The following is a 27,123-nucleotide window of genomic DNA, read 5'->3' as shown; positions in this document are numbered from 1 at the left end:
TGTCTGCCTTCTCTGCATGGCTCTTCGGTGTGTCCGTTTGTCCGATTTTGTTTGTTTTATAAGGACAGCAGTCATACTGGATTAGGACCCACACTAATGACTTCATGTCAAGTATATCTGCAATAACCCCATTTCCAAATTAAGATTGCATTCTGAGCTAAGGCTGGTGGGGTTCAACATAGGAATCTGAAGACACAATTCGGCCTGTAAAAGGAGGGTCGGGATTGAGGTCCAGAGTGGGGAGGGAGCTGGAATTCAGGCTTTTCAGTCCTGGGGAGATGAGTCAAGGCAGAATTGAAGGGCAACTGAGGTGAATGCAGTCTGGCTCAAATATTCCATGGGGATCTGCAGCGTAATTTGGCAAGAACAGAACTGATTTCCACCCCAAAAACTCCCTTTGGAACACGGCAGTCAGTACAATTACCACTCAGCTGGTGGCTCCTCTTTCAAGGCGTTTGACATGGGTCCAGTCCTTCCCAGCCACAGCCACGCAGACCCTGGCCCTTGTCCTGGCAGCTCTGCCCTGGGGGTGCTGAGCAGCCTGCAGGGAGTTGCAGTCCATTGTCTCTCGGCCTGAGGCACCCCTTTTACAAGGGCAGCAGTTAGCAAGCTACTGAGGATCTGAGACCAGCACTGAGCCTGAGACTTGGGAAGCTGCCCACCCATCCCGCCCTACTCAGCAATTGGTGGCTCTCGGCAGCTCCCGACAGGGCACAGAACTACAATTCCCGACAGGCTACGGGGCACCTGGCAGTGCCCGAGAGCTGTCGGTCTCCCTGGAGACTGCCGCTCCTCCAAAGGCAGGATCTCCCAATGACACAACGAGTGTGCCTCGGCACCTACCAGGCCGTCTTTGAGGACACCACAGAGACCCCAAATGCAGGGCAAAAGGGAGCTGACCCACATCAACATCTGGGCTCTTCAGGGCTGGGGATTTAGCACAGTGGTTTCATTGCCTGCTGCGCAAGCGCAAGGACCTGAGTTTGATCCCCGAAACAAAAAAAAAAACAAACAAAAAATACAAAAAAACAAAACTTGGCTTCAAAGTGGGGCCTCCTGTCACATTCCCAGGAATAACACTGGAAAGGCAGCCCCTTGGCATGACCCCCACAGGAGGCTCAGAGTTCGGTGGTGAAGCCTGCCTCCAAGGCACCGGCCCACAGTGCTGTCCTTTTCCACACACAAGGTGCCCTGTGCCTGCTGTGCCTCCTCTGGCGACACCACCCAGGTCAGCAGCCTGCTGACCTGGACCCTGCTCCTCAAGACCTCTGTGCACCGGCAAGGATCTCGGCCTATTATGGACTCCCTGCCCCAGACCACAGGCCACAGAAGGCTGGTCACAGCTGTTAGGGTGCATGGAGCGTGAACGCTGGACCCCCAGAACCTGCCTTCTAAACACTTTCTCTGGATCAGCCAGCTCTGCACACTAACTCCTGCCTGTTAAAACTCCTCCAGATGTGACCCCTCAGAGACAGCACCCTGCTCTGGAGCCCTGTGAGCTGCTCAGTGGCTGTGACTGGCCCAGTTCCCGACACACTAAATGCTAAGAGCTAAGCACCTCAGCTCTGCCCACCCAAAGAAAAAAAGGGGCCTGTAGGCTTGAGTGGTTAAATAATTAATAAGATTACCAACAGCATGTTAATTACAAATAAGGAGGAGCTGGAGGGAGGTGGTGAATATTCCAAATGGAGGAGCAGGATCCACAGCCCCTGGGCCCAGGGGTCCGGCCACCTGGGCAGGGCAGCTCCATAATAAATAACAGAGTTGGGGGCAGGGGTCAGGGCTGCTCCTGCTTCTTCTTGACAGAAATCCTCTTCTTCCTCGCAGCCAGCATCTCATAGAAGGGGTCCACGCTCACAGCAGCCCTGCAGAGGAGAGATCAGGTGAGGGAGGAGCCCAGGCCCAGTCTCTTCCCTCAGACCCTCCGGTTGGAGGAGCCTGGGCTCACTGAATGGACTTGATCCACTCGTCCTTCTCCTCCTGCGTAGGGGCTGAGATCCGGTACACCATGTGGTTCCCCTCCACCACCCGTCCGTCTGCTTCTGTTTTGCAGGCTTTGATGAGCTGCCCCTTGTTGTTGGGGATGTAAAGTTCAAAGCAGTTCTGGGGAGACATGGCAGAGAGACAGCAGGTTTAAGAGCCAGTAGTGGGGGCAGATTGGAGCCTCGTGGGCCAGAAGAGGTACAAAGAGTGTCTTACTGGCTTCCGGGGATCATCCACTTCTCGGATGCTCAGATTTTCCAGGGGAATGATTCCTCGGGGCTCCTTGTCCTGAAGGAGCAACATGGACAGAATTTAGACATCTAAATCTTTACCCCAGTCCCTCCTCCCTCAGACCAGGAATCCGGGCCCAGCCTCCTCCCTCAGACCCGGGGCTCCAGGCCCAATCTCCACCTTCAGACCCTGTGGTCTCGGCCCAGTCTTCCTCCTCCGTCAGACCCAGTGGTCCCGGCACAGACCCTCCTCCCTTAGACCTGAGGGTCCAGCCTGCCTCTCACCGTCGTGTACTCGAAGTAGTAGAGGCAGTTGTCAGTGAGGATGAACCAGCGCCTCTTCCATGTCTTCACCCGGCCCCCTGAAAGGGAAGGAGTGGGAGGGGGCCTGGGCTCAACAGGGGGACAGGACCTCTGGGAGGGGGAGGGGAGGCGGAGCACAGCTGGAAAGGCGGGGCTCTCAGGCCCAGGACAAAGGCAGCAGGTGGGAAGAGAGACCAAGCAGGGACAGGCATGTTTGGGCCCAGGAAGGTGTCCACCCCCAGCTTGGGGCTCATGCTTTTGAGGCCTGTCTGCTACCCGGGCCCAGGAGGAGCCTTCCAGTGGGCCAAGGCCAGGGCAGCCCCATGCCCGTGTGCAACTCGGGACAGAGTGAGGCTGGTGGGCACCTACCTCCTGGGGCAGACAGCGAGAAAGCAGCAGGACCAGGTGCAGGAGAGGGAAGGTGGAAGGTGGGAGCCCCCAGAGCCGTGGCAGCAGAGACAGGGTGGGTGAGGGAGAATGCGCAGAGGCGGGACAGACAGAGACACAGCCACACAAAGAGGGAGAGAGGGAGAGAGAGAGGGAGGGAGGGAGGGAGGGAGGGAGGGAGAGAGAGGAAGAAAAAGTTATATCTACACGGGGGAGGAATGGCCGCAGCCTCTCCCTCCCGGGGAGGCTATCAGCACCCCCTTGCCTCTGGGCTCAGCTCCGGCCCCCCAGCACATGTCTTGGGCAGGAGGCTCCTCTGTGGCCATGGGGACATGTACCTCCCCTAGGGATTCATCTCAGTCCTCAACTCCAGCAGAGTGGCTGTGTGACCTTAAGACACTGCCCTCCCTGAACTCCAGCCTGGGACCCATCTGGGTCCACCCTATCCTGCAGCAACATGACCAGCTTCTCTGCCATCCCTGTGGGCCCAAAAGGACAAAGAGTGACATCTATCGACCATCATCAGGAGTAAGGACATCACAAGCTGCCTTTGAAGGTACCAAGGAAGATCGCCCTTTCTAAGGGCCACAAAGGGATCCATGCACTTTGGTCAGCACCAAAGTTGGGGTTGTGGGGTGGGGGCTGGGCGTTTCCACAGCTGGGAAATCAGCGACTTCCTGCTGACAGGGACAGCTCTGGGGCACTGGCTCATAGTGACACCACCTTCCTGCCTCTCTCTGAAGCTCCCAAGCAGAGCAGCCAATCGCTGGCAAGCTCGCTGCAGGGCCTGTGTAGGCCGGGGCCTCACACTGAGCTACAGCTTACAGGAATGTGGCTTGGCCCCTGGGGTCCTCAAAAAGCCTAGGTGACTGTCACATGCAGCTGGAGGACTCCACACCTCACAACGACTGCCACCTTCTGTGACCCATGCTGGCTGACCAGAATCTGCTGGTGTCACAAGGCAGACCCCCCCGACCCCAAGCTGGGGAACTCCATTCATCTCCGCAGCCCAGGCTGTTCCCTCTCAGCCAGCAGCCCATCTAGCCAGGCGGGGAGTCCTCCTCGGAACTCTGGGACAGCTGTCCTTGCTCATGCTAGCTCTTTTGCCTGAGTGACATTTTGAGGATGGCAAGACACTGGTAATAGTCACTGTGCTGCTGGGCTGATGACACAGCCAGCAGATGGGGACAACAGAGCCCTGCAGAGCTCTGCCCTAGCCCTGGGGGCCTTTGGACCAGGGTAACAGGTCCCCTGGGTGCCAACCCCTTGGGCCGGGTCCCTGTTAACTGCAGGGGGAGTGCACCCAGGGGACACTGCATCCAGAGGTGGACTATGCTGTCTGAGGCTTCCTTGGTGCGGAGTTCAGGGCCTGGCACAGGGAGGGCTCCACAGCAGGGCCTGGGCTGGGGCCAGCACTCAGGTCTGTGCTTACTGTGAGCCCCATTTTTGGATGTGGAGGCTGAGGTTCAGAGAGGTCAAATCCCTTGCCTCTGGTCACACACTGGCTATGTGCAGAAGCTGAGTCTGAGCTGGGCTCACTAGTGTTCCCAGCACAGGCACCCCGAGGGGTCAGGAGGGGATGTACCCAGCTTAAGGAGCCAGCCCTCCCGGTCTGGGTTGAAGAAGGTGTGGGTCAGGTCGTTCCCGTCGTCCTCAGGGATCTTGAAGGGCTCGTTCCGGATGCTGTCATAGAGATTCTGAGGGGTGGAGGTGGGGTCAGTGATGCCAAGCCCTGGACCTTCCCGGGCACTCGGGGGCGGGGGGGGGGGGGGGCGGTGAGCCGATGGTGGGGAGCAGGCTGGGCAAGAGGGGACAGATGGAGTGAAGTAGAAATAGTACAGAAATGAGGAGGGAGTGAAGATGACAAGCAGAGTCTGCTGAATTCTCAGGGGGGTGAACAGAGACTGGCAAGGCAGACTGAGCCCTGGACAGAGAAAACACAGTGCTGCTGGCCAGGGCAGGCCGCTGGGGGAGGAGGCAGGACAGAACAGCATGGGGAGCCCAGGGGCAGGGAGGGACAGGAATGTGGGCTGACCCTGAGCAGCTCCTCAGGGAGGTCCCCGCCCTCGTTGATGCCCCGGTTCATTGCCACAAAACGCTCTAGGCCAGGCTTGTCCCTGACGTTGGGATTGTGCAGGCTGGTGTTCAGCATGATCACAGCGAAGGACAGCACGTAGCATGTGTCTGCACAGAGCAGGATGGGGATGACGGCCCGAGGCGTGGGGCCCGGGCTCCTCCCTCAGACCCGGGGGCCAGGCCCGGCCACCTCCCTCACACCCAGGGGTCCAGGCCCAGCCTCTTCCACCCCAGGAACGAGGAGTTGGGCCTGACCTGTGGACTGGAAAACCCCAGGGTTGCACAGGCAGTATCGCTGAGCAAAGGCCTCCATCATCCGGTCAATTTTCTGGGCCTCTCCAGGGAGGCGAAAGCTCCACAGAAATTGCCTGGTTTGAAGAGAGACAGGTGTGGTATCAGGGCCAGAAGCTCCCCCTCACTCTTGTCTCTCCACTAGGAACTGGCCATCGAGACACCGCACCTTCTGTCCTCAGCAGCTGCTTGAGGTGCAGACTTGTGACCCAACCTGATAAATGGGCACCAGCCAGGGGACTTCTGGTGGATCTCTATGGAAATAGCCTCTTCCTTCCCCTAAGGTTGCTAAAGAGGAATGGTGGTTACCCAGGGCTTCTGTTGCCATTGGAGAGTGTCCAGAGGGCACTACCAGCACAAGCGTGAGACACAGGAATCCAACTTTCCAATTCCATTTAGGCACCTTGATCCAGTTATGCCTGAAGGAGACCCTATCCGTAGACTCTTGTGTTACACCCGGCAATCAGCTCCTTAGGTTCGTGTCTACTTTTGCTTGTATCTATTTGTTCTGAGTAGGTAGGGATTATCCCTCCTGCCTAAGCATACATTCCTGCCCTTTTGACCCATCCTTCTCACCTGAGGGCCTGCACCAAATTGAGGTCGGTGAACTCATGCAGATCCACAAAAGCATGGAGCACTGCCAGGTTCAGTTCTTCCCTGGGAAGAGGGGCAAAGTCACGCACGGAGTCGGGGGTGGGGGACACCCAAGCCTGAGCCCGTGGCAGGTCTGGCCCTGGGGTGGGACAGAGAGCTGGCTCTCATCAGGAGTGTGTGAACGGTGAGAGAAATGCGGCAAACATGCAGGCCACCTACTGCCACCGGTCTCAAACACTCCTGTGGTCCTGATGTCCTGTCATGGTCCCCACGCCCAGATGTCCATATCCCTAGACCCCATGTCCAGAGAGCCCCAGGTCCCCAGTGTCAGGCCCAAGCCCCTGACTCCTACATGTCCACAGGGTGCAGCTTCAGGCACCGCTGCAACAGGCCCCACCCTTCCCGCATCCACACGCAATCCCCAAGCTGTCTGTTGCTGCACTTGCAGGTGTTCACCATGGCCACCAGACATCGCAGTGGTCCCCACTCTGCCTAGACAGCCGTCCCAGGTCCCACACCCACAGTGCTCTCCTGCTCTCCTAGCCCATCAGGCCACCCTGTCACAGTCCTGCCATCCTCGGGCAGGAGCTGGGCCGGCATCTCACCTCTCCCCCAGGTAGTCCCCGATGGCAGTCTTGTTCAGCCCCTCGCCCTTGTACAGGAAGCGGGCGATCTCCTCGGGTGTGTTCTGCAGCAGCTCATTGTCCACCAAGAACTGGATGCCCTGGTGGGTAGAGGCCAGGTCCCTGGTCTCTTCGACAACCCCTGAACCTCAACATCTAAACCCACCCCAGCCTCAACAGGGCCTCAACTTGTTTGGTGAATGACTGAACAAACTATAACTGCTACAGGCATGAATAAAGAGATGGGCCAGGGATTTAGATGGGCCGGGGATTTAGCTTAGTGGTTCCTCCGCCTGCCTTGCAGGCACAAGGACCAGAGCTTGATTCCTGGTACAAATAAAAATTTAAAAAATTTTAAAAATTAAAAATAGAGAAGCCATTAGCACTGCACTCTATCGAAGGCTGTGAACATGAGCTCGCCATTATAGCTAAAAGCCTCAGAACTGTGGTACCTATGTCTAGGATCTCTCTGAGGGGAGGTCAGATTCTTCTCAAGGTCTTCAGTATTACCTAGCACAGAGTCAGGCCTTTGGGAGGCCTCAGCCAATGGATGTGAAATAAGGGAACAAATGTATTTCCTCTGCCAGGTGTGGTAGTGAAGACCTGTAATCCCAGCACTTGGGAGGCTGAGGCAGGAGGATCACTTTGAGTGTGAGGCCAGCCTGAGCTACAGAGTGAGTTCGAGGCCAGTCTGAACAACACCCTATAGAAATGTCTTTCCTCCACCTGGTAAACATCTGCTCATCCTTCAAACCTGGCTGAAAGCCTCCTCCTCAGGTGAGTCCTCCTGGCTCTTCTAGCTCCCGGCCCTGGGTGTCCACAGCCCTGGAACCTCCCTCCTCAGGTCTCCTTGGGGATGTCATTTTGGCCATAACCCCTACCACATTCAAGCTCCTCTTGGGACCCGGACTGCATCCAGAATAAGGGCAAAGGACCCTTCAGGCAGGGCACAGAACACAAGCAAGTCAGGAGGCTGGAACACTTGGGGAGTGTTCTCAAAACAGACAGCCAGGGATCAGGACCCAGTGTCTGCCTAAAGGACATCTGTACCTGTCACACTTGGGAACTTCAAGGTGCCAGAACTCCGTCTCCTGTCTGCCTGCCTGATCCCAGCCAGCCCCGTGGCCCCACGTACCTTCTTGGGGTCCATGTTGAATTTCTTCCTGCCCATTGCCATCTTTCGGTTCCGCTGCAAAGTCTTGCTGCAGGGGCAGAGAGCAAGGTGGGCTTGAGGGGGTCGAGGGTCAATGCCTGGACATCCCTGGCTCTTCCCACACCCTAGCCCCCCAAGTTCCCTGCTCCAGCCCTCACCTGCCCTCATTGGCCTCCAGACCCTCCACCTCGTTCATGGCTTCGCTGAGCTCCTCCCGGAGGCGCTGGATCTCCACCAGCAGCTCCTGTTTCCGCCGGCGGATGTTCTCCAGCTCCATCCGTTCCTCCGGGGTCAGGTCCGGGGGTTCTGGGGGTCAGGATTTAGAAATCAGTTCTTGGATCTACGAGCTGAGATTCTTGCAACCTTGGAGAGGATGTGGCTGGGGGAGATGCGAACAGGGCCTCCCACATCTGGTGGAAAAAGGGGCTGGGGGCCTGGATTCCAGCGTTGGAAGGGCTGGGCCAGGAGTCCTGGGGGAGGAGGGGACTTGGGGTCGACTCCTGAGTTTGAGGGAGAAGGGAAACCTGAGCTCTTGAGCCTAGGAGGGAAAGAAAAGAGCTGAAGTCTGAACTTCTGGATTCATTACTTGGAAGGGGGCTGAGGCCTTGATTTTCTGACTCCATAACTGGTGAGGTAGTTGTTGGCCTGGGCTCCTGGGTGGTGAGTACAGGCAGCCCGGGCGTCGGGACTCCTGGGTCCATGAAAAGTGACGATGGCAGGGGCGGCTGCTGTCAGTTTGTAAGAGTTGGGGAAGGGGGGACGAGCATCGAAGGCACCGCCCCCGCCTTAGCAGGGTCCCCGGAGTTCCCGAGGTTTCTCCCCGGCCCCACAACTCCCCGGGACCCCCTCCCCACCCTGCAGGCACTAGGCTCTTCCAGCCCCTCAGGCGGGTTTCGTTCTGCCCAGGCCGCGCCTCCAGCTCCATCCCGGCCCCTCCCGCCGCCACCGGAAACAGGCTCGGCCCAAACAATGGCCTGGAACGCCCCGGTCTCCGGCCCGCCGGAAGCCCGTCCTGCGCCGCAGACAGGCGACGACGGGGCCCAAGCGCTCGGCGCCGCGCGCCAGGAGCGCTCGTTCGCGGCGGACGGCGGGGCGGCGGGAAGGGAACGCACTATCGGGCCGCCGCTGGCCCCGCCTCTCCCTAGCCTACCATAGACACCGTCCTCCATGGCGGCTAGGATGGCCCGCGGGGAGTCCGGGGCGGTCCCGCCGGTCGGGCCTGGATCCGCGTTGGCCCGTGGGCTCGGGTGAGCCCGCTCAAACGCCCCGGGAGCCACCGCCGCCTCCTCAGCGCCAGTCCTCAGCGCTGAAAAGACTCTGCTCTCACTGCCCAACCGCCCAGCCAGTAGGGACCGCCCCTCGTTTTGACACTGTCCAATCCACAGCGGGCCTTCTCGACGTTTCCGCCCCCGACACCAAAGGATCGTCCTCCAAAACCAATAGGCGCCCAAGAGTTAGATGTAGCAATGTCCGGGGCTGGCGGCAGACGGTATGCGGGGCCAATCGGTGTGCGGTCTGGAGGCCAGATTCCGCCTCCGAAACAATAGAGAGCCCTTGGCAGGCATGTCCTCCAATGAGAAGCCTCAGAAAGGAGATAAGAGGAGGTGGGGCTATGCGTTGCAGAGAACACTGCGCCTATGCAAAGGCTCTGGCCCTTGAGGAGGTCAACCGAACTCCACCTTCCCCGTGCGTTGCTAGGGGGCCGCACTTTGCGCTGCTTGTTGCCCGGGGCGTGGCCTCAACCAGGGGCTGTTTCCAGTAGCCACACCTCTAAGTAGGCCACGCTGGCTTTTGACCGCGGCGGTTGCCATGCAACCGGGAGCAACTAAGGCCGTTTGCCTTCCTTCTTCGGGTCCTTCCACGTCCTCTCAGCCCTCTACTATCTACAGACCCTTTCCTTAATACCTTCTATGTTCTCCCATCTGCCTCAGCCTCTTCAGAGTCTAAGGGTGGTTGGGGCTGTGGCGCCACTCCTGCTTCGCAAGAGCAAGGTCCTGAGTTCAAACGCCAGTACCGAAAAAACAAAAAAACAAAACAGTCTAAGGGTGGTGAAATGAAAGAGTTACTCTTTCTTCCCAATGCCATGCTATTTGGTACCCGTCAGGGAGAATGGGACACTAAGGGAAGGCCAAATAGAGTGAAAGCAGGGGTTCTGCCTTCCTGGGACCTTCTGCCTCTTTGACTCCTCCCCCAATTAAGCATCCTAAGACCCCTCCCTTCCCCAGGATCCTCCCCCCTAAAACAACAACTCTTCCTTCAGCACCCTCCTTCCTGATTCCTGACCTTCTGTCTTCCCCGCATTCCATCTAGCCTGTCTTCACACACTTGCCCTATTTCAACTCCTTCCTCCTCTCAAAACCTGTCCATATCCGAGGGCCTTCCCCTTCTCCAGCCTCTTGATGGCTCCTTGCAGGGAGGGCAAACTGGGCAGGAGCCTGGCTGGCATGGGGAGCCAGGTCATCCCTTAAAGGAGCAGGACCATGATGGGCACGTCCTGGCCTGCACAGGTGAGGACAGATTCAAGGCCAAGGCCTGGTTAAGCTGTTGGATTAGACACACAGCCTCCTAATCCCCTCACTGACCTTTATGAGTGGCCCAGGTCCTGCCCTCCCCAGTGGAGGAGACCAGGCTGTGCCAACACTGCCCACCTCCTCCCAAACAGAACCATCCCCTCCTCCTTTGCCCCCAGCCTAATCCCCCTCCCCACCACTGGGTTTCCATTGTCTCCAGTCCCAGCCCCAGACGCCCTGAGCTGGGAGAGCAGCCAGCTAATTAATCCCATCCGGTTATTACGTGGGGATTCTGAAGGATAAAGAGAGACGAAGGAGCCAGGAGAGGGGACCTGGGCTGATGCAGCTCTCAGGTGGGCCGGCAGCCAGTGACAGTGCCTGCCCTCAGCTGGGAACACAAGGTGGGAACACGTCCTCCCCCTGGCACAGGCTCCCTCTGCGGCTGGCTCCCAGCCTGCCAGCCACTTAAGAGGATGGCAGCATGGATGAAGGCCAGGCCCCAGGACCCATGCCCCAGAAACACACTCAGACACACCCACCGGGGTGGCCAGGTCTTTAATCTGGGGAGACCCACCCCTCAAATGCCCCTTATCCACACAGTGGGAAGACCCCTAGTATTCAGAGCTACCCCCTCCTCCTCTGTCATTCCCCTGAGCAGGGGGCAGAAGGTGGTGACAATGACCCTTAGCCACAGTCCATGCCACCCCTTGCTTGGCCTGAAAGTCACAAACTCTAGTTCAGAGCCAGCCTTCAAGATCATCTCCCATCCCAGCTGCCCCTGAGAGGCCATGTGATCCAGGAGCATCAAGAAGTGCCCAGGACCAGCATCCCACCCTACCCTCCACCAGGTGAGCAGTTGTCCTGCTGCAAATGCCCTTGGAGAACTTCAAGTCCCCAAATCCTGTTTTCACAGACAGGGAAACTGAGGCAAACAGAGGGGAGTGATTTGCCCAAAATCACACAAGAAGAGTTGGGACAGTTGTGACATAGAGCAACACTTCCTGTATCCTTGAAAAGGACTCCATTCCAATTAATCTGAGTTCAATTTCTAATCTTGCTGTAGTAATCAGAGGAAACAACAGATATCTGTATATATATATATATATATATATATAATACACATATGTATAATATTTTTCATGTCCTTTTTTTGGTACCAGGGATTGAACTCAGGTCCTTGAGCTTGGGCAGCAGGCAGTGAAACCACTGAGCTAAATCCCCGGCCCAACATATGTATAATTTTTTTAAGAAACAGAAACACGTCACTAGGTGTAGTATTCCAGAACATTCTAGACTCACACCGGCCTTGGGCCTTCCCCTTCACTTACACACTAATTAGCCCTGTGACCTACAAGGTCTCACCTGAGCCACCACTTGCTAGGTCAGCCCAGAAATGCTACACATCAAGTCCTGTGTCCTCTTCTTAGAATTGCTGAGCAGTCCATCCAGAGGTGATCAGAACTTCTAGGCTTTGGGAATGGACAACTCTGCATCCCTGGAGCCTTGATTCCCTTTGGCATTACAGAACCACAAGTCATTTAGGATCATCAAGATTCTCAACTTCACTAGGCAAACTGGAGCCAGCAGGTTGAGGTCATCTAGAATCACCATGCCTTCCTTGACACTGATCAATCTAGAGCCCAGAATCCTGATTCCTTTGCACATTCTAGAATGGCATTTCAAATAGAAACAGAAACCATGCTGTGGATGGTTCAGAAGCTGTGCTTATCCCCTCGGTTGGATGTTCTACAGCCAACAGTCAGAAGTTCTTTCATTTCAAGAACTCTCAATCTGTCACTTTTGTCCTTCTAAACCCAGGTCTTGCTGTTTTGTGCATTCTAGAAACATAACTCTGTAGTTTCTGGAGTAGTTCAGCTCCCTAGGTCAGCCTGTTCTAGAATCACCAGTGTTTGCCTATGTGGTCCACCTAGACTCACAAAATCTGAACTCTTGGGCTTTCTGGAACAATGAGGTCTTTTCTTGACATGCAGTCACAATTGTTTGCTTTTGGCTAATCAAGATGGTCTTGAATACTTGGAGTGTTCCGCAGCCTCTCCTGAAGTGGTCTTGAATGAATGATTTGCCTCTCAGCTGGCTGAGGCAACCAGCAAGAGCCCCTTGGATCTTAGGCTAACCTAGACCTGCAGACTTGATCTCTGTTGCTGTCCAGGAACTGCTGACTTCCTCTGCTATCACTGATCTCTGACCCTGATCAACCATCAGGCCCAGCCATGTAGAGAAATCTAGAACAACCAGCTCTTGCCTCTGTGGTGGTACAGAATTCTAGATCCCTCAGCTCTGCGAAGAGTCAGGAATTAGGCTTGCAAAGCGGTGTCAGGAGGAAGCACAGAAGCAGAGAACTTGAGGTCCAGGATGTTTAGGGTGGGTCCACCAGGCCTGAAGATTGACCCAGTATGCCTGTTAGGTCTTGGGAAATGCCTGCCCCATCCCAGCAGAGGGATGATCTCTCCATCCTGCTACTTCTGAGAAAGGGGCCCCAGTGGGGAAGGGGGACATCAGTTTGCATCACGGGAGCAGGCTCAGAGCCAGGGTTGGTGTGAGGACTTGGGGGCTGGCAGCTCCATCTTCTGTCTCTGCCCCAGTCCCCTCTTTGGTCTCCTCTTCCTCATCTTCCTCCTGGCAGCAGGTCAGAGCAAGCTCATTCTCGTAACAAAATGCAGCCAGGGAGCCAGGGAAGCTGGACTTGGGGCTGTGGGCAGCCTGCTCTGCCCGTTCATCCAGCTCCTTGGCACTGCACACAGGTGTCCCTGGGACCTCGTAAGTGCGATGGAAGTGGCGATAGTCCACCTCATACTGGGAGCCATGCTGGAAGAGGACTGGCTCAAAACGGTGGCCCCAGAGCAGCTCTCCAGGGAGGTAAGATGAGCGACACTGTGTGGTCATGGCCGTGGCCTCAACCATGCCTTCAAGAATGACCACAAGCTCAAAGTCGGCCCTGGCCAACTCAGCACGTCCCAGCTCATACAGAGGACTGGCAGAGTCGATCTTATGCACGATGGTGATGGGAGACACAAGGAAGATTCGATCGGTGCCTCCATCGAAGCCCACATCCACATCCTGGTGGTCCAGCGGGATGTACTCACCCTCTGGGGTCACACGGGGCTGCAGCAAAAGGCCAGGAGCCAAAGGCAGAGGGCAGGAGCACAGAGACAGAGGGACAGAGAGAGGGAAAGACAGAAGGAACAGAGCACAGAGAAAAAAGAAAGCAAGGCCAGCAGGGGTGAGTGATAGAGTAAGAACATGGATGAGGGGACAAGAGATCCAGAGGTAAAGAGGAAAGGACAAAGAGAGAGGGTTCGAGGACAGAAAGCAAGGGAGGTGGGTCGAGAGAAAGAGAAAGAGGTAGAGAAAAGTAGAGTGATATTGGCATAGAGCCACAGAAGTTACGACAGAGACATGGAGGACAAGGATGACATCCAGCCGGGGAACCGGAGAAGAGGGACAGAAAAAATGGCTTTCAATACATGGCCAGAGAAAGGTAAATCAGGCTAACAAGGGGAGTTAGGATAACCGAGGGTCCGCCTGCTGGACTCCATCCTGCCTCAGGCTGGCCCTGGGCTTTCCTCCACCAACCCAACCACCGCTTGCCTGTGCGTGCGGGGTCCACACCCACCTCCCACCATGTCACTGCCCCACAGACCTTGGAAGAGACAGTGCCCCTCCTGGTTATGAATCCTGGTGTCTCAAACTGCCAGGCAGGTGACCAAGGAAGGGGATGGGCACCTATTCCAACCCCAGCTGCTAGGAGCTCGTTCCCAGCACCACTGTCCCTCCTCCTTCCTCCTCTTGCCTCAAGTCCAGCCGCAGCCTGGAGTTGTGCTTTTTTATGTTTTCTTTCGCGGTACTGGGGATGGAATCCAGGGCCTTCACAATGAACTACATACTCAGCCCTTTTATTTTTTTTTGAGACAGGCTCTCATTAAGTTCCCTTTGAGGGGGCGTGGTGGTGTCAGGCCTGCACTTCTAATCCTCTTGCCTCAGCCTTCCAGAGTGCTGGAACTGCAGGTGTTCGACCCCAAGCTAGAGTTCTTCCACTTGGGCCAGGGAAGCTGCTGTCCCTCAGTTTGTTAGGATGGGGATGTCTGAGCAACATGACCGCAATTCTAGGAACACAAGGGACTTCCCTTGGGCCTCCCAAGGAAGCTGCTACCCCAGGGGCTGGTGAAAGTGGGAGCTGTCTTGTCACTGAGAAGCTACCATTCAAAAGGGCTTCCCAGCTGGTGAGAGTGCCCAGGCCCCACAGCTGGGGACTGACGTGATCCCCACATGCGGCAGGATCCCCCAGAACTCCTGAGAACTGAGTCATGCCGCTCTGCAGGCGCCAGCGGCTGCCCACCTGGGGCCTGCCTGAGACGGAAAGCCACTCCTAGCACCCCAGTGTCTGCTGGGAATTGTACACCTGAGCCGTGGAAAGGCCACACAGTCCCATTAAGCACAAAACGCCACCTCAGACCACCCCATCTGGGCACTTCCCTGCCCCATGCTTCCGGGAGCTGGAGGCCATTAAGGTCTACAGTACCCACAAGACACCGGGAGCTCGTTACACCTCAAGTCCCGGCCCCCGGGAAGAGCGGGCACAGGTCCATCTGGGGGCTACCAAAGGGTCCCTCCCTTCCCGCCACACCTGCAGCAGCTGGGCCCGCACGTGGGCCTCCACCAGGTGGCTGCGCCGCAGGTTGCCCACGCGCCACATGAGGCAGAGGCGGCGGTCGCGCAGCGCCACCACGGCGTTCTCGCTGAAGACCAGGGTCTCGTTGCGCTTCTTGGGCTTGGCCATCTTGGCCATGACAGCACCCACGACGAAGGCGTCGAGCACGCAGCCCGCGATGCACTGCAGCACGACGGCGGCCACGGCGGCTGGACACTCCTCGGTGACGCTGCGCACGCCATAGCCGATGGACGTCTGCGTCTCGAGCGCGAAGAGGAAGGCGGCCAGGAAGCTGGCCACGTGCGAAAAGCAGGGCGCGGGCGGCGGTGGCGCGGCCAGGTCGCCGTGCAGCGAGGCGATGAGCCAGAAGGCCAGGCCGAAGAGCAGCCAGGAGGCGAGGAAGGAGCAGGAAAAGAGCAGGCACATCCAGCGCCAGCGCACGTCCACGCACGTGGTGAACAGGTCGCTGAGGTAGCGCGCGCCCTGACCGCCCAGATTCACGAAGCGCACGTTGCAGTGCCCGTCCTTCTTCACGAGGCGCCCGCGCCGCCGCGTGCCCGGGCCCTGTGCAGGCGCCCACCCGTTGCGGCACAGCCCCGGCCCCGCCTCCTCCTCGCCGCCCGCCCGGCTGTCCCCTGGCTCCAGGGCGCCGCTCAGGCGGCGCAGGGCCCTGGCCAGGCCCATTGGGTGGAGGGACCCCCTCCACTCCGCCTAGTGGGGGGTGGGCGCCCTGATCCTGCGGGAGGAGAAAGGGACAAGAGTCAGGGGAGCCAGGATTTGGTGCGCTCTTGGGCCAGGCATGCTGCGCTCTTCGCTGGGCATCTGTGGCCTCATCGGGCAAATGGGTAGAAGGAGCCCCACCATCCGAGCTTGAAGAGTAGGGCTGGGCCGGGAGGGAGACACAGTAATGCCTCAGGGAACCCATGCAGAGCAGTAGCAGAACAGTGCTGAAGCCATGATGGGGTTGAAGCAGCCAACACGATTATTATAGCAGACATTTTGTTCAGTCTGAATTTATGTAACAAGCCAGTTGTGGTGGTACACACTCAGGTATGCTCTGGGAACCAGAGGCAGGAGAATCCCAAACTCGAGCCCAGCCTGGACAACTTAGTGACTTAGCAAAACTCTGGCTCAAAATAAAAAGTAAAGAAGGGCTGGCGATATAGCTCAGGCAAAGGCCCTGGATTCAGTCCCCAGAACTGTATTAACTAAATAAATAGGCAGATAAGTAAGTGTGGTATGGTTTAGACACTGCTGACGGACGTTACATAAATTTGCCTGTTTGAGCCTTAGGACAAAGCTTTTGAGGTATACATTATTGCTTCCATTTTACAGATGAGGAAACTGAAGCTTAGGAAGTTTAAATTACCTGCCCAAAATCACAGCCAAGAAAGCTGGGATTTAAATGCTAACAGACCATGCTGATAATAGCTAAGTTGTAACTGCTTCTCCACAGAGATGAGCTGGGTCTGAGGCCAGCTGTGGTTCAAAAGCTGGCTCAGAAAGTGTAAGCAACAAATGGAAAAGTAGATAAATTGAACTTGGTCAAAATTGAAAATTTGTGTGCTTCAAAAGGCACTGCCGGGCGTGGTGGTGCGTGCCTGTAATCCCAGCACTCGGGAGGCTGAGGCAGGAGGATCACTGAGTTGAGGCCAGCCTAGGCTACATAGTGAGTTCAGGGCCAGCCTGAACTACAAAGGGAGAGACCCTGACTCAAAAAAAAAAAAAAAAAAAAAAGCACTATCAAAAATTCAAAGGGCCAGGGATTTAGCTCAGTGGCTGCAGTGCCTGCCTCGAAAGTGCAAGGTCCCCAGTTCAATCCCCGGTACCAAAAAAAAAAAATTCAAACATCCGCCAAAGGGGAGAAAATAATGGCAAATCATGTATCTGCTCTAAATATATAAAGAGCTTTGAGACTCAATGCTAAAGACAAATTACCCAATGTAAAAGTAGGTGAAGGGCCAGGCAAGGTGGCCCACATCTGTAAGCCCAGCACTCAGGAAGCTGAGGCAGGAGGTTTGCCATGAGGCCAGCCTGGGCTGCATAGTGAATTCAAGGCCAGCCTGAACTAGATAGTGAGACCCTGTTGCAAAAAAACCAAAACCAAAACAAAACAAAGAGTAGGCAAAGGGTCTGTATAGATACATCTCCAAGGGAGATATACAAATGGCCAATTTGCATGTGAAAAGCAAAAAAAAAAAAAAAAGTAAAAAATAGTAACAACAGGATTAGCCAGTGAGAAATGCAACTCAAAACCACAATGAGGCTGGCACTGTGATTCAGTGGTAAAGTGTGTGCTTAGCATTTTTGAGGCCTTGGGTTCAACTGTCCCCACCAATTAATAAACAAATAGAACTTCCTCCCCACCCCCACCCAGAGATACCACCACACACCCACCTCAGACGGCTAAGAGAAAATCAACAAGGGTTGCTGAGAGTGGAGAAATCAGCCTGTCCCGAACTGCTCTGTGAATGGGACAGGGAGCAGCTGCTGCAGAGTCCAGTCTGGCAGGTCCTTTAGTGGCTACAGAGTTACCCCTTGCCCAGCCATTTCCCTCCTAGGTATCTACCTGTACCTCACTATCTAGCTATCCAAGAAAAATGAAAACAAAGGTCCACACAAAAGCTTGTATGCAGGGTTGGGGATTTAGCTCAGTGGTTCTGCCACCTGCCTTGCAAGCGCAAGGTCCCGAGTTCGATCCCTGGTACCAAAAAAACCCAAAAAACTTGAATGCAGATGTTCATAGCAGCATAATAGTACCCTAGAAGCAAGCCAGGTGTGGCGGTGCCAGCCTGCAATCCCAGCTCTCTGGGAGGCTGAGGCAGGAGGACTATGAGTTACAGCCCAGCCTGGGCAATTTAGCAACATAGAGAGATCCTGTCTGAAAAAAAATTAAAAAGGTCTGGGGATGTAACTCAAGGCAAACACACTGGGTTCAACTCCCCAGCACTGAAGAGAAAATAAAAGAGAGAGAAACAACTAAGGATCTATCACCTGATGATGAATAGATACATATAATGTGATGTGTTCCTTCAAAGAATACTATTTGGCAGTAAAAACAAATGAAGTACTAATTGATGTAACAATATGGAAACCTTGAAAATATTATCCTAAGTGACAAAACAGTCTCAAAAGACCATGTGGGGGTGGGGGTGCAGCTCGGTGGTAGAGCGTGGCCTCCCGTGCACACAGCTCTGGGTTCAATCCCCAGTACTGGGGATGGAAATAAAAGCAGACCCACAGTTGCCTCAGCCTGGGGAAATGGGGGAAGTTGGGGAATGATAACCAAAGAATGAGGGGTTTCTTTTTGGGGTGAGGAAAATGTTCTAAAATTAATCAGGGTTGCATCCGCACAACTGTAAATATAGTAAAAACCACTGTCCACTTTGATGGCCAGATGGGATGGCACGTGAATTATATTCCATTAAGCTGTAACCAAATAAATAGGGTCAGCTTGACCCTCTGACCTGGGGCACCTCTTTTTTTGTTTGGTACTGGGAATTGAACTCAGGACCTTGCACTCGCCAGGCAGTGGGGCACCTCTTTCTGAACCTGTTTCACCAGATGCAAAGATAGGGATATCGATAAAGTCAGGAAGCATCCTCCTATCCTAGAGATGGGGCCGAATCCCGGCCGTGTGCCCGGCTACTCCTGGCTCCCTTTCCCAGAGCCTCGGTTTGCTCGTCTGTGGAATGGTGATAACTCCCCAACTGAAAAGGAAGGGGACCCAGAAGGCCTCGGCATTTGTGCCTCTAGGTTGACTTCCAGCTTGGCCATTCTCAGGGCTGGTGAGGGATGGCAGGTCCCACCCCTTTCTGAGGTCTAGGAAGTGGAGGGAATCCTGCAGCCCCCACCCTTAGGTGGGCGACTTCCGGGAATGGGCTAAGGGCTGTCAGGGGTTAAATAATTTCCACCAAGCTCTTCTCTGCTGTACTGTGTGCCTGCTGGACCAGCACCACCTGGACAGCCCTGCTGTGTGGACACTTGCCAGGCCCACCTGACAGATGCAAAGCTGAGGCTGGGGCAGTGCCCTCGCAGGGACTCTTTCCCCCCTTCAGCACCACAGCCCTGAATGTTAGAGGTCACCCTGGGGAGGGGAGCAGGATGTCACGCAGAGGGGCTAGTTTGCAGTCCAGTCCAGGATGCCACCTCTGTGCTTGCAGCCCCTTCCCGGCAGCAGACCCCCTGTGGGGAGGGGTGGGCAGGAACTGGCATGGGCACAGCCGCAGCCCCTCACCCCTCACCTCTATGCAAACCCTTCCCCACTCTCAGGAGAGCAATTGAGTCTCAGCCAGGGAGGGGCTAAGACCTTGCCCCAGCACTGGTCAGTGTCCCAAGCACCTGCCCCGTGCCAGGTCCTGCCCACTGGGCCACCAGACCCCTGGCTCACCTAAGCGCTCAAGATGACCACATGTTGGGCAGGAGGCAGGTTGGCCGGGCCCACACGGTGCTGCGCCGGGAAGCTGGCATGGGCCTGGAGCTTTTCCCACCCAGGACTCTGCCTCCTCGATCCTGGATGCCACCTCGCTGTGAGGCAGATGTCTAACCCAGACCCTCGGGAATCTTCACCTCCAGGGGGCCCTGTCTGCACCCAACATTGTCCAGCTCCCAGGATGGCGAAGGGACTGGAGCTCGGGACACCCCCACCTTGTCTCCCACCAAGGCAGGAGGGGAAGGAAAGGATCCCAAGCCCGAGGTCCCCCCTCCACCTGACCTGCAAGAGCAGCTTAATGTTTCCATATAAAGGAGCCGTGGGGCTTAAGGTGCTTCCACTTGTGTTCAAGTCACTGTCTAATCTGGGGCCAAGAAGCCCCGCCCTCAGGCCTCCTTCCCCCTAAATTAACACTCACTCCAGTCTCCCCCCAAAACCAAGGGTGTCCCCCCACTGCCCCCAACCTGTGGGGTCTGGACAGCAGGACAGGGAGGCATAGGAAGTCTACGAAGAGAGATTCAGATGCAGCAGGACCAGGGGCAGTGAGAAGACCCTCCAAGAGAGGGTAGATCCCAGCAAGGGAACAGGAGACCAAAGCGGGGGGGTGACAGGGGACAGGGACAGAGAAGAGTCAGGCAGACTAGGAGCAGTCAGGGAAGAGATGGAGCTGATGCTCAGAGAGGGGAAGAACTTGAGAGAGATGGGTGTGGAGGGGCTGCCCATGGATGGGAGTGAGGAAAAGTGGAAACCAGGATGGGTCTGGGTGGGGAGCCCCAGATCCGGGGGAGCGGGGTTCTGGGGCAGGAGCTAGCACCGAGGATGGCCAGGCAGGAGGGTGGGCTGGCTCCGGGGCTTGGCTCTCTTATGGGACACATACCTGGGGGGGTGGCCCATCCCCATGGCCTGTGCTGAGGGCTCCTCTGCTTGGGCTGTGGGGAGGCCTCTGGGGTGCTGCGGTTGGTCCTCGGACCCTAGGGCCTTGAGCCAGGACAGACCTCTGAGCCCACAGCAGATCAGAGCTGGGAGCACGGAGGGGCGGGGGTGGGGCGGCACAGCCGCAGAGGGGGAGCCAGAGAAGCCAGCCAGGCAAGGCGCTGGGCCACAGCCCAGGAGGCTGGAGCAGCCCGGCAGAGAGCAGGTAGGGGGCGGGGTGCAGGCGCCAGAGCAAGATGGGGACACGCAGTAGCAACAGTTTAGGCGACAGAGATGGGGGGCTCCCTGGTCACCTTAGTAAGTTGGGGGGCATAAGATGAGACACATCCTTTCACTGACCCACAGTGAGCTCCAGAATAAAAACGAGGTGAGACAGAGGGAATGGCACCCAGTGGGCTGAGGGTCAGCCTACTGAAGCCTGGCAGCCTAAGGACCCCTAGGCGACTTCCAGTCGCCCCCCTTGGTGTCCGCACAGGGATAGGCTGGAAGGACCAAGCCACACACACACTTTAGGTCTTGTTCTGGTCCTTTATTGCCAGTCAGGAGCCCTGGCTTTCTGCTCCAAGAAAGCACTGGGAGGGCCAGGGATGTAGCTCAGTGGCACCTCACTTGCCTTGCAAGCAAAGGTCCTGAGTTTGATTCCCAGTCGGGGGGCGCGGGTACTGGGAAATCATGGCCAAGCTTAGGTGGTGGGAGGACCCCCCTGAGCGAGAAATGTGGTCCAGACTCCCCAAGAGTCCCTGGGGAAGGCAGCAGCCAAATCTGGATCCCAGGCAGAGGTTGAAGGGTCAAGCCAGGAACCAAAGCTGACAAAAACCAGATAAAATGGCCAGTGAAGTCCTCTGCCAGGTGAGGGTCTTTGGTACAAGTGGGTTCATAGACCATGGGTCAGACTAAGTCCTCTGAGAGAACACAAGGCTCACAGAATCCACGGCTTCTGCTCACAGCTGAACTCAGCCCCTTCTGGGGCTCCAGTCAACCGGCCTGAACGCACCTCACCAGTTCCACAGCACAAGTCCGCCTCAGACGCTGATGGTGCGGAAGATGGTGAAGCCCGACAGGGCGGTGCTCACCAGGAGGCCGGGGCACTGCGGGTGCCAGTGCAGCTCCTTCAGGTCTGTCTCGCCCTGGTGGACAAACAGCAGCTGCTGGGGCAGCTCTGCCAGCCCTGGGTCGGCCTCCAGCTTGCCTGCCTCGGGGTCCCGCTCCACAGCCAGGTCCCACTGCGTGATCTGGTTGTCTGCACCCGAGGCTGCAAAGACCCCGCTGTCCTGTGGGTGCCACTCGACGGAGGTCACGGGCGCCACGTGTTGCTTGAAGGTGGCCGCAGGGGAGCCAGACTGTGGGTGGAGAGGGTGTGGCAGGGACTGCAAACGCCCCACCTGGGGCAGCCTCAGGCTTCACCCAGGGCCTCCCCCTACAGCCCAGGAGCCCCAAGCCCACAGGAGGGACCCAGGACAGAGCACAGCTGGTGGGGGCTGGGGTTCCACCTGCAAAGCCCTCAGCAGCTCCAGGCCACAGGAGCTCCGCCCCGCCAGGACCCTGGGTTCCCTCCAGTAAAGGAGGGGGACTCTCTCAGCGCTCACCGGCCCGCTCTCCCCCTGCTCCCTTAATATTATGGATTGAGCCCAGGGCCTTCATACTGAGCTACATCCCAGCCCTTTGAAAATCATTTTGAGACAGGGTCTCACTAAGTCACTATGTTGCCCAGGCTGGATTCAAACTTGCTATCTTCCTCTCTCAAGCCTCCCAGTGCTGGGGTTACTGGCATGTGCCACTGGGTGTTCCCGCCCTTTCTGGGTCCCAGTTTCTCCTCTGCAGTGAGTGAACTAGTCTCCAATTCTTAGCTGATGCTATAAAAGTCACTCAAACACAAACTACACTTCCCAGAAGCCCCTGAGCCATGGGCTGTACAGTCAGCTGCACCTCTGCCCCATAGGACTATGGGAGTTGCAGTCTCTGCTGCCCTGAGCCTCTCCACTGCTTATCAGCCACTCACAGGGTGGAGCGAGGGACCGAACACTGCTCTCATAGCCTCCGCTTCCTGAGCCTCAGGAAGGGGCTGGGTTTTAGTTCCAGGGCCTTCCCAGCTCTGGTTGGGTAAAATCACAGAAGCAGAAAGAAGCCTGCAGATCTCAGTGGCTGCTGGGAAATACCTTGAACTGTCGCAGGTCCCAGACCTTGAGGACCCCATCATCCCCACCACTGAGCAGGAAGGGCTCCTGGCGGCTCCAGCTGATGACATTGACGTCCCCATGGTGGGCGGTGGCCGTGGTAAGCATGCAGGCCTTACCAGGGGCCGCCCGGATGTCCCATATGCGAATGGAGGCGTCAGCTGAGCAAGAGGCGAATACCTGGACAAGGCCGGAGTCTGAGTGCTCGGATGTCCCCACCTCACGCTAGGGCCAGGGACTGGTGGGAAGCTGCCCTTTCCCCAGGGTCCCCCAGACCTACACCAGGACTGCAAACCAAGTCACCATGAGGCCCCCAGTTCAGTGGCTCCCCACTGGAGACCCAGCATTCGAGGTCCCTAGGCGTGTCCCATCAACCCGGTCCTCCCTCACCGTGTCCTCAGTTGGGGACCACTGCAGGTCCTCCACAGAGCGTGTGTGGCCCACAAATGGCCGCTGGTCCACATGCCATGAGCCACCGTCGGTAGGCGTCCAGAGATGGATGTTCTTCTGGCAGTCACCGGTCAGCAGGCGGCCTGGGAAAGGAGTTAAGCGACCCCACCCGATCTGACTACAGCTCAACTCTCACCTGGGGTGTCCTGCTCTATCCCGCTTCCCCGAACCATGGGCAGAGCCCAGGGACTCACCTGGCACCCGAGGGGACCAGTCAAGGGCAAAGCCCTCACCCATGTGGCCAGCAAAGGTGAAGATGGGCTTCACTCGGGCCTGCTCATCCCGGAGGAAGATGGCCAGGGCCTGGGGGTCGTCCACCACCTGCAGGAGCCTCCGCAATGTGAACACCTCCACCTGGCCTTTCTCCGACCACACAGCCACAACAGGCTCCTCGCCCAGCCAGGACACCTGCAGGAGAGGGGTGCGTAAGACAGAGGGAGAGGGGACTCTGGGTAGGTTCTTGGATACCCAGGGCTGGGCCAAAGCTCCCAGAAATCTTTGTGGGCCAGAAATCCCAACCTGTAAGACCAGCTGCTAACTGGTCAACTCCCCACACTGAGGGAGGCAGGCAGTGTGGGTGGGAGGACAAAGCTTCAAGATGCCTGCAAAGGGAGACCACAAGTCCTGCTAGCCCTTGGGAGTGTGTTGATTTCTGGTCTTCGCAGCTGTTGCGGAAGGGTCTTGGGCTCAGCCCTCAGATCTGCTGGCTTTGTTACGTTTGATCCCTGGGAGATCCTATCCAGGCAAGGCCTTCAGTACCGCCAGCCCAACCTTTCTCCTACCGCTCACTGCAGCCTCCTTCCCCAGAGTATTCTCTACCTCAGCCCCAAACATCCTTCCCGATAGCTGCTTCTTCCTCACACCCAAAAATCTATGCTGGCTACTCTAAAAAAACCCACATTTCCAGCTGGGTGCAGCAGTGCTTGCCTGTGATTCTAGCCACTTGGGAGGCTGAAGCAGGAGGATCCCAAGTTTGACACCAACCTGAGCAACTTAGTGAGACCATGTTTCAAAAAAATAAAAAGGGGGAGGGGACTGGGGATGTTCCTCAAAGGCAAAGTACTTGCCTAGCACATGCACTGCACTGCAATGGCCTGGTTTCTATCGCCAGCAGCACAAAAAAACAACCCCAAAACACACCTCTAACCCTCTTGGCTACCTCTAGTACTGTCACTCACGCCACCCTGAATCATTATAACAGTCGGCTGATTCGCTACACAGCAACAAGAGTGACCTTTTTTGTTTGGATTTTATTTTCTTTGGAGTCAGCGTCTTGATATGTATTCAGGTTAGCCTTGAACTGACTCAACAGCCCATGCTGGCCTCAAACTCATGATCCTCCTGCCTCAGCCTCCTGAATGCTGGGATTACAAGTGTGTGCAACCACACCAGGCAAGAAGGATCTCTTTAAATCAAATGCCAGATCCTGTCTTTCCTGTGCTCTAAACCCTGTAGTAGGCCTCAATTTGTCCCCAATAAGTCCAAGTCTCTTCAGTGGCCTACATGGCCTTATACTCTGTCTCTTCTGTGCCCACTCTAAATCTTACCACTTTCGTCCTCTCATTTTGCTCCAGGCACACTAGTTTCCCACCTTCCCTCAAAATTCAAATATATCAAGTTCAACCCAAGGCCTCTGCACCTGTATTTTCCTTCCTTGCAAATTTGTACCCACAGATATTCTTGGCACACTCCTTCACTTCCTGTGGGTCTCTGTTCAAAGGGCACCTTCTCAAACCAGGGTGGTGGTGCATGCCTGAAATCCCAGCACTGGGGAAGCTGAGGCAGGAAGATCATCATGAGTTCGAGACCAGCCTGGGCTACATAGTAAATTCAAAGCTAACCCGGGAGACTGGGGATCTAGCTCAGTGGTGCTGGACCTGCCTCGAAAGTGCAAGGTCCTGAGTTTGATCCCCGGTACCGGAAACAACAGTAACAAAATACAATTAAACCCAACCTGAACTACATGGTGAGATCCTGCCTCATTAAAAAAAAAAAAAAAAAGAGAAGAAACTTAACCTGTCTCATTTTAATTTTTCCCATTTTTGGTACCAGGGATTGAACTCAGTACCTTACACTTGCGAGGCAGGTGCGGGAACCACTGAGCTAAATCCCCAGCCCTCTCATTTTGATATACTATACATTTACTTAGCTGCTTCTTATTCCCTCTCCACTAGCATATATCTTCTCTACAGAGCCAGACTGCTTTATTTAATTCACTTAGCCTGCAGCTAAATCCTTGGGGCTTAGAGAGTACCTGAGACATGCTGCTAGCATTCTAATGGAAACACAGGACTAGCTATGGATCAAACCTTGCTCTAAGTGACCTTTGTATATCCTGTCATCTTATATGCACGTCTACCTAATCAGATGTTTTGCCTCTGAAGCAAAAACCCAAAATAAAACCTCTATAGCCTAAAATACTTCCTGAGTAATAATTTTGCAAAAAAGCACGTCTCACATTACAACCAAGACGCTACATGGTTCATTTTAGCCTCACATCAGTCCTATCTGGTAAATGTTATAATTCTCACCATTTTATCTAGCAAAAAAAGTAAAGACCATAAAAAATGCCACCATAGTGTAAAACAGTAATTACCAAAATGCCTGATAGACGAAACTATGTGCCAAGTACTTTGCCAAAAGCTGAAGGGCACAAGGAAGTGCTAGGAGAGTTATGAGCATGGGGTTGGGTAGGGAAGCAAACTCCAGAGAATGAAGGGCCACTAGGATTATAGCTTACCCGAACCCGGTTGATGCCACCATAGTGGGGGACCATGGCCAGCTCCAGCTGAGGCTTCCGCTCTTCTTCATCCTCTTCATCTTCCTCCTCCTCCTCCTCATCACTACCCTCTGAGGGTGGGGACTTGGTCCCGTGTAAATTGTGCATCCGAAGCATCATCAGTCTGGGGGAAAGTGTTGGGTAAGTTGGGCAGTGGATGCCAAGAAGCTTAGCGAGGAGGGAGGCTGGAAACCCAGATTTTTGGGTGGGGTGAGGCAGAAACTGGAAGCCCTAATTCCTGGGTCCTGAGAATGGGGGTGGATTTTAGAGGCTCAGACCTCTGGTCCTGGGAATGCCTTGGGTCTCACCTGTTGCTCTGGGCGCTCTCCGCTTGGGTCCCCGCACACAGGTAAAGTGTAAGAGGAAGGTCTGTCCTGTTGTCTCCCAGGTGATCTCGGACTATATCGAAGCTAAGACAGGGGGCGCCTGGGGATAGAAGGTGGGGCCGGGAACTGAGGATGCCACAGAGCGATCTCCATCTCCACCTCCCTCAGAAACCAGCTGCTGAAGTGTGACATCACCTCTCTAAGACCTCAGCCTCCTTTTCCTGGGCACCTTTTAAGTTAAAAGCTTAGCACCAGTCTCCTTCCTAAGAATCCAGGAGTCCCGGCTCTCAAGCCTACCAGTCTGCGCACAGTGGTAGAGCACATAGGCCTCCTCGTCCATAACCAGCTCCTCCCCTTCGCGCAGTGGCGGCCCCCGGCCGGGTAGGTAGACCTGGGCTGGGCCCTCGGAATCTGTGTCGCGGGATTCGGTTTCCATGGGCTCCCCAGCAGAACACGTGCTCTGCGGACCCCTGCGGGCCGCCATCTTCGAAGCCTCTCCTGCTGGCGCGAGGTAAGAGCGTCACTTCTGGGTTACGTTTCCCACCTAAGACACGCCCTACTGTGGTGTTACCTTGGAAACCTCCGGCCCACCAATTAGAGAGGGCCGTGCTGGAAGAGACAGGGAACTACGAGTTCTGGCCCAGCGAGAGATGCCTGCGGCCACGGAAAATCTGTCTTCCGTGTGACCTTGGGGCGACCTTCTTTGTGGCAGTGGCAAGGGCTCCTGGGAGTTGTAGTTTTACAGAAAGACTGTCCTCCCCCCCCCCCATTAATGTACCGAACCCGTCTCCATCTTCCTCTTTTGATTCCCAGGGCTATCTTTCCACTTAATTATTCATGTATGCAAACTTGAGCGCTTACTGGCAGGTGACTGGGTTTCTGCTCCCTTGGGACCCATAAAGCCGGTTTCTTCTCTCCCTGTTACGATGCCTTTAGTTCACTTCAAAAAGCTTTAGTGTAGACCGGGTGGATATTCTGTGTTAGTCAGTGAATTTACCCTCTAGGGGCAGTCAAGTGCCTAACCAGGCGTTCACATTGCAGCTCTGGTCATCGAGCACTTAATCAGAAAGTCCACCCTCTGGAGGCAGCCCTCACAAGCGCAGCAGCTGTCTTTATTGCCTATTGGCACCAGCGGTTTGACTAATTGACGTAATGAAAGTTAGAAATAGATTCTCATTGGTAAGATTAATGGCATTCAGGACGTGGGGAT

At 55.8% G+C, this 27,123-nt stretch overlaps 3 protein-coding genes across 6 annotated transcripts; all 3 read right to left on the bottom strand.

Annotated features, from left to right (window-relative positions):
- Positions 1–1,599: 1,599 nt before the first annotated feature.
- On the bottom strand, positions 1,600–9,007 carry Cyth2 (cytohesin 2). 4 transcript variants are annotated; one of them, XM_087200560.1, is made up of 12 exons: positions 8,791–9,007; positions 7,799–7,946; positions 7,623–7,689; positions 6,470–6,588; positions 5,847–5,927; positions 5,235–5,347; positions 4,939–5,087; positions 4,489–4,600; positions 2,499–2,575; positions 2,200–2,271; positions 1,949–2,103; positions 1,600–1,865 (listed from the first exon to the last, which is right to left on the bottom strand). In XM_087200560.1, exons 1-12 carry the CDS (start codon positions 8,807–8,809, stop codon positions 1,778–1,780), a joined length of 1,200 nt encoding a protein of 399 aa, XP_087056686.1. In that variant the 5' UTR covers positions 8,810–9,007; the 3' UTR covers positions 1,600–1,777. The 4 variants fall into 4 exon arrangements, with proteins under 4 accessions (XP_087056686.1, XP_021101598.1, XP_087056687.1 ...); XM_021245939.2 differs by lacking the exon at positions 8,791–9,007 and adding an exon at positions 8,227–8,708; XM_087200561.1 differs by lacking the exon at positions 8,791–9,007 and adding an exon at positions 8,495–8,677.
- Positions 9,008–10,377: 1,370 nt separating this feature from the next.
- Positions 10,378–20,560, bottom strand: Kcnj14 (potassium inwardly rectifying channel subfamily J member 14). Its single transcript, XM_004867008.3, has 2 exons — positions 14,796–20,560; positions 10,378–13,273 (listed from the first exon to the last, which is right to left on the bottom strand). Exons 1-2 carry the CDS (start codon positions 15,501–15,503, stop codon positions 12,677–12,679), a joined length of 1,305 nt encoding a protein of 434 aa, XP_004867065.2. The 5' UTR covers positions 15,504–20,560; the 3' UTR covers positions 10,378–12,676.
- A 132-nt stretch (positions 20,561–20,692) lies between these two features.
- Grwd1 (glutamate rich WD repeat containing 1) lies at positions 20,693–26,606 on the bottom strand. The gene is made up of 8 exons (XM_004867010.3): positions 26,485–26,606; positions 26,211–26,411; positions 25,896–26,013; positions 25,549–25,711; positions 23,003–23,216; positions 22,749–22,891; positions 22,341–22,538; positions 20,693–21,524 (listed from the first exon to the last, which is right to left on the bottom strand). Exons 2-8 carry the CDS (start codon positions 26,395–26,397, stop codon positions 21,207–21,209), a joined length of 1,341 nt encoding a protein of 446 aa, XP_004867067.2. The 5' UTR covers positions 26,398–26,411; positions 26,485–26,606; the 3' UTR covers positions 20,693–21,206.
- Between the last annotated feature and the right edge of the window lie 517 nt (positions 26,607–27,123).

Source organism: Heterocephalus glaber, unplaced genomic scaffold (assembly GCF_053883595.1).
Source record: "Heterocephalus glaber isolate CG9 unplaced genomic scaffold, H.glaber_assembly_v1.0 deba00001744, whole genome shotgun sequence".
NCBI lineage: Eukaryota > Metazoa > Chordata > Mammalia > Rodentia > Bathyergidae > Heterocephalus > Heterocephalus glaber.
The sequence above is the reverse complement of the archived record's forward strand: the minus strand, read 5'-3'. Positions and strand labels throughout refer to the sequence as shown.